The sequence below is a fragment of the Octopus bimaculoides genome, chromosome 18 (assembly GCF_046866305.1).
Source record: "Octopus bimaculoides isolate indiv1 chromosome 18, ASM4686630v1, whole genome shotgun sequence".
In the NCBI taxonomy this organism is placed as follows: Eukaryota; Metazoa; Mollusca; class Cephalopoda; order Octopoda; family Octopodidae; genus Octopus; species Octopus bimaculoides.
This window is the reverse complement of record NC_142945.1, coordinates 29464958-29472077: the sequence shown is the minus strand read 5'-3', so window position 1 is coordinate 29472077 and position 7120 is coordinate 29464958. Positions and strand designations below refer to the sequence as shown.

Sequence of the window (7120 nt, the reverse complement as noted above, 5' to 3'; positions counted from 1 at the left end):
TATATATAATATATATATATATATATATATATATATGTATATATATATATATACATATATATATATATACATATATATATATATATACATATATATATATATATACATATATATATATATATACATATATATATATATACATATATATATATATACATATATATATATATATACATATATATATATATATATATATATATGCGAGTAAAAATAAATACAAAAAAAGGGTGGATTTTTTTGTATGATTGTGTATAGAGGAATATATTATTTTGCTTAAAAGAGTTCCAACACTGTCTGTTTTTTATGTTTTATTTTATATTCCTGCAGAACTAATGTGCGGTATAGAATATGGAATATACAATATATAATATAATATACAATATATAATATAACATATAATATAAAATAAAATAAAATAAAAATGGATGGCACCATGAAATAAAGTATTGAATGTAGATGAAATATTGAGTGTTCAATATAAAGGATCAAATATATAAATATATAAATATAAATATATATATATAAAGGCGACTCGAGTTTCAGGGCTATTTCCCTCGTCATGGCCGGTATGACAATCTTTAACAGACTGTAATCAGTTGGCTGGTTTTCTGTCTTTTATACCAATTCCTTTGGATGGCAGCAGTAGGTGTCTGGCTATTTTTAGAATTGATGTTAAATCTATTTTTAGACATGATGATATTTTAATTTCTTGTTTTGTGTGGGTTGTAGGGATAAGATTTTAAAACCCCAGTAGGTGTTTGGCTGTTCTTAGAAATGATGCCAAATCTATTTATAGAAATGATGATATCTGAGAGATTTTTTGTGTTTTGGTTACAGGGATAAGATTTTTAAACCCCAAGTAAGATGGATTTAATCATTGTTTGTTAAGAGTGGGTTTGAATTTCTTAATAAAGTCCTTTTCTTTGCATTTTCTTTCAATTTCATTCCGGTTGTAAAGTTTATGGAATGGAAATATAATAAAAGTTTGATGACCACATGTTGCTAGATGGTTACTCAGTGGTATTTGGCGGACTTCTGGGTTTTTAATCTGTTGTCGATGTACCCGTGAGCGTTCCGATAGTGCATTACCTGTCTGGCCAACGTACAATTCTTCACAATTAGGGCATTTGATGCAGTAGATTAGATTTCTACTTTTGCAGTTCATGTTCGCATTGGTGAATATTTTCCCTGTTTTTGTGTTCATATATGGGCCGGTATGGATTGATCGGCATGTGCCGCATCGGCTATCATTGCATTTGGATACAGTGAATGTTTGATTTTTGTTGCTGAGGTCAAACCTTGCTTTGTTAATAGTTTTTTCAAGTTTTTAGGTTGTCTCTTATATATATATATATACATATATATATATATATATATATATATATATATATACATATATATATATATACATATATATATATATATATACATATATATATATATATACATATATATATATATATATATATATATATATATATATATATATATATACATACATATATATATATATATATATATTCTACTTTGGCGAACTTACTTTCATATTTTGCAGAAATATATAAAGAAATTCAATTCAAGGGAAATAACCACCATCATAAGGATTTCGATTATAACCCTTGTCAAAACAAATTCGTTATCTGTTGTTCTTTATGTCAGCTCTGATACAGCAGACCTAGTATCAAAGATATTTTAGCATTAATCATCCCATGCTTTTTTTTTTTTTTTTTGAAGAACAAGTTTGTCTAGCACTATATATTCTTCCCAATATATTCTTCATTTTAGAGAGAGAATTCATTCATGAGAAAGAAAGGAAAAACAGTAATATTAATTTGAAATAGTAAATACCATCTTCATTTGTCTGTTTTTCCCAGCAGATCGAGAAACACTGTACAGACTCCTTCACAACAGCAAGTCGTCTTGGCAAACTAAGTCATGAACCGAAAAGTGGTAACATTGCATTTGGTCCTCAGTTCACTAAAATAATTTGCTTAGTATATTCTTCCACCAAAAACATTAGTGTTTCATTTAATCTAAAGGAAGCTTGGTTATTAAATACAAATTTATATCCTCTAACTGCATTAAATGGATAAGATATAAAAATGAATGTAGTTTATATCCTTTATGTTTATAAACATATATCATTTAAACAAGCCTACACATATCACATGTTGTAGAAAACCACTAAGACAGACCTCATGATCCAGCACAGAGATGGGGAAGCTGTAGCCTTCCAGGCCATCAAGTGTGACCATCTGCGGCCATTGGTATATTTTCTTTCTTTTTTGAGATTGAATATTTTTTGTCTCAAATCATTACATGCCCTAAACTTACAATACGCACATAGACGAAAGGAAATTTAACTGTGTTTAGTGATGTTATTCCCAGAGATTGGAAGCATTTTTGTTTGAACCTAATGAACAAAGCAACAAGTATATAAAGGTAATATTTCCTTGGCAGCTACAGCAGCCAAGGGGGAGTAAGTGACTTCATGTATGATACACGAAGAGTTCCTGTCTCATCCACCTTTTCATTGTGATCTGTGCTACAGACTTTACTTAGTAATTGCATAGTCGTGGCCAACTTCATACTGACTTATTTTGTGAGACTGAGTTAGTTATAGCCTTATTTTGAAACCGCAAATCCATCAATGCATGCGTTAATTCAACAGACTTACTTTGTATCATTGTGACTTGATAAGTGACACAATGATTCATTGCTACTCTGTTAAGCCAGCTGGACACTGCTTCAGACGAAACGGTCTTAGACAAGACACTGTCAATCAGCATCCGAAACCATGTATGTCGTATCTTGATCATAACTTCAACAATTATCGTTTATTTTGTGAGGTTAGAAACCGTCGATGTTTAACATTATTTCTGCAACAATTAAGTAATGATAAGTAATAGTACTAATTAAAAACAAAAAAAATTATTGCTAATCTATAATTCAGTCTCAAATGGTAGAAACAATTGCTAAAGTCAAAACCGAAAACATGGTTTGGGATGCATGTTTATCATGTCTGAGACTGTTTTATTTGGGTCAGTGTGCGGACGGCTTTACTAATTCATTATTAAACTTTTATTTTTTTATGGTTTTTCAGAAGAAATACATTTCTTTTTAACTCATAATTTTATCAAAAAAATTAAAACGAACTTTGAAAGAAGAAAACAGGATCTCAATGGAGAATGGGAAGATGTCTTATGGAGGCAAGATGTCTTACCTGTTTTGTGATACCGCAGTTGTAACGGTTAAGAAATTCAATCAACAGCAACATTATGCTCTTCATAAAGACAATAAATATGCCAAATTAGACGGTGAGTCTTGAAAGATAGCATTGCACAAATTGAAAGATGGAAAACAAAGGCAAAGACAATTTTTTCCATCTGTGTTGAATCAAGGGAATGCTACGACAGAAGCCAGCTATAAAGTTGCATATTTGCTTGGAAAAAAAAGGTAAGCCATTCAGTGATGTAGAACTCATAAAGGAATGTATTTGAGAAGTGATAGTATGTATAGATCCCGATAAAGTTAACAAATATAAAGAGGTGCCTCTTTCAAGAAGGACTGATACAGATCAACAGCATGAATTGGCCTGTAATGTTAACAGAGCAACTGAAAAATGTAATCCAAAAAGAAAATGTATATTGCTCAGTAGCTTTGGATTCCACAGATTCAGCACAAGTATTGCATTTCATTTGTGCTATAACTGATGATTTTCAATTATATGAATTATTTGCTTTAGGCACCCTTAAAGGAAGGACACGGGAGATGGATATTTTTAACAACTTCAAAGAGCAATGTCATAAAGTAACACTAAATTTTATTAATTTGGTAAGTGTATGTACAGATGGTGCTCCAGCTATGATGGCTGAAAATGAAGAATTTATTGTACATCTTAAAAGAGTAATCAAAGAACCAAATGTACTGATTTCTTTTCATTGTATTTTACATCAGCAAAATCTCTGTGCAAAATTTGTGATTTTAAATGACACTTTGCAGAAGGTTATAAATATTGTAAACTATATTTGAGTCCTGAAGCATCGTCAATTTTGAAATGTACTGATGATGGATGACGAAGTAATTTATGTGGATTTGCCTTATCACTCAAAAGTACGCTGGTTGTTGCAAAGGAAAGTATTGGTCCAAATTTTGTCTTTACGAAGGCAAATAATTGACTTTTTCAAAGAAAACAACAAACATTGTGATTTACCAGATCTTAATTTTTACAGAGATGTTGCATTTTTATGTGATGTGATGTCAAAACAAAATGAGTTAAACATTTTGTTGCAAGACAGAAACAAATGTGCTTATGATATGTGTCAAAACATCTGGACATTTAGAAAAAAATTGTCGTTTTTCAAGTTCCTTTTGGCTCAATCAAAACTTTCAGAAGAACACTTTCCTCAACTTATAAAGGTAATGAGTGAAAATGAAGAAGATATCTATGAATATTTTGAAGAATACGTGTCAGTTTTAGAATCATTAATAGAAGGATATAATGAAAGATTCAATGATTTTTAAAGACATAACATCATTCTGAAACTTGCTTTTCAGCCTCACTTAGTCGATGTATCAGAGGCACCCGAAGAATTATAAACGGAGCTTATTGAAATGACTGATAATGATATCCTGAAATCTCTGTTTGACAAGAGAGAAAATCCCATCGAAATTTGGGAAAATGCAGTAGAATATCCTTGTCTTCGTGAACATGCACACCGACTAATTTCCTGCTTTTCTTTTGACATACTGTTGTGAATCCACATTCTCCTACTTGACACAAATCAAGAATTCACTGAGAACGCAATTGACAGATGAGCATTTGGAGGACCAATTGAAACTAAGAACCACTATGTTACAGCCTGATATCAAAATGCTTTCTCAAAAAAAAGCAAATTGAAAGAAGTCATTAATTGATATAAAAAGTACCTTCTTGCCTTAATTAAATATTTGAAAATGTTATATTCTCAATGTTCGGTACCTACTTGTATTAAAGTACTTACTTGCTTAAATAAAATATTTGAAAAGTTATGCTTTCAATTTCTACACACTTGTCTTTCTTTTATTAGATTTCTAATAAATTACTTAGGTGATAAAATAACTAAAAAAAGACAAATAATTTGTTCAATGCAGTCTCTACGAGAGATGGTGAATTGTAGGGTGGCCTTCATGCACAAAAAGGTTCCCCATCCCTGATCTAGCACTTAATTAGTGTACTTTCTAAAAAAATAAAAGTATAACTGGGCTATTGTACATTATAGAACTGATAAGAACATTGCTAGTTTTGTCTAACCCCAGGTCAGCTCTGTGATTAAGGCTGTACCTGCCATCTTATTTCAAGCAAAGTGCATCTAGGACAACACAAGGATGTGATTTGAAGAAGTTTTATAAACTCTTATTTAAGGTAGACATTAATAATAATAATTTTTTTAATGTTGCCTATACTATCACTAAGAATTTATGGTGGGTCTATGATTTCTGATTTCAGTCTGGGATGTAATTTTGAGATTTTACCTTATTGTTTTTTTTCTTTAGCCCTGTTGTATCTATCATTGTCAGCAACAACACTATTTCACTTAGCTTCATTACACATTTTCAGCATGTCTGTATAATAGCAACCGTATCTCTTACATACATTGGCAGATGCTATTAAAGATACAACATGAGCTATTCATTATGTTGAGTGCATAATCTCAGCAGTACGTGGATTCCTGTGTATCTGAAGTCTTGGCTTTCTATCAGTCTATTGGAACATCCCAGCAATATCTTCAGTACACAGTATATACAATACAAAACACATTCCTATATATCAAATTACCTTATTAAGATTTTCCTAATTTTAATCTTTTGACTGAAATCTATACATTGAGTCTTAAAACTTAAAATTCGGTTTTACAGCAGATTCTGCAATGGAAACTAAGTCATTAACATCAAATAATTCCCAAGGACCACTAGTTTTTGACAATTTTGCTGTCATTTAGAAGATATTCAAGAGACTTTTTCTTCTCCATAACTGAAATTTGCTATAACATGCTGGAAAATATGTTTCAGTCTCAATGTAATTACAACATTACAATCTTTCATGAATTATCATATCTGTACAACAATATATTATCATGTTTTAATCATTATTTAATATTTTCATTTGGTATTAAGGTGACAATCTGACATAATCATTGCCACACCAGAGAAAATGCTTAGTGCCATTTCATCCATCACTATGTTCTGAATTCAAATTCTGCCAAAGATAAGTTTTGTTTTCATCCTTTTGGGGTTGATTAAATAAGTACCAGTTGAGCATTGAGCTTGATGTAATTGACTTAACCTCTCCACTGAAATTGCTGACCTTGTGCCAAAATTTGAAACCAATATTTTTATTAGTTATTAATGGTACATAATCTTTAATATCAGTCTGTTGTCACAACATTCATATGTTCAAGTGTTATGTTTTAAGTAACCCTACCTATGAAATGAAATCAAAGACAATAAAATAAAACTATATTATAAAGATTAATACATTTATGCATCAAAACATAAATAGAAAAATAAATCACTTAATATCTATGTTATATTTTCCCTTTCTTTTGTCACTATACTTTCATATTTATCTTGTCAAATGTTGATTATTTTAATGTTATATACGAAACAATCTTACAGCAAAAGTTTCTAAGATATTTTTATGGCAAATGCAATAATAAAGATTATAGTTTATTGAAATGAATTTTTTTAAAGTACATATGCACACACACACACACACATATATATATATACATGCATGCATACATACATAGTTACATTCAGATATACATACATATATACATATATACGTTGGTAACGATCACACTGGTGCTATTTACGTGCCACACTGGTACAAGTGCCATCTCGATTTTCACTATATATATATATATATGTATATAAGCAATGTTAATTCTCTAAATGAAGTATTAACAGTAACTGCACGATAAAGTGTAGTATATTGCCACTTAAGTGTGGCTGACCCCTAGGGGTGGATGTTACTGTTGCTTTTAGCCCCAGGAGGACATCTCCTCCAGCTGGCTTATCGACACACGACTGTGTCCTGTTTGCCAAGGGAGTTATCCCTCTCACCACGACCAGCAGC

The 7120-nt window shown here is 30.7% G+C and overlaps 1 protein-coding gene across 1 annotated transcript; it reads left to right on the top strand.

The window, feature by feature from the left end:
• The first annotated feature begins 4068 nt into the window (after positions 1-4068).
• On the top strand, positions 4069-4524 carry LOC149132030 (protein ZBED11-like). The gene has a single exon (XM_089366098.1). The coding sequence runs from the start codon at positions 4069-4071 to the stop codon at positions 4522-4524; it is 456 nt and encodes a 151-aa protein (XP_089222224.1).
• Positions 4525-7120: the final 2596 nt, after the last annotated feature.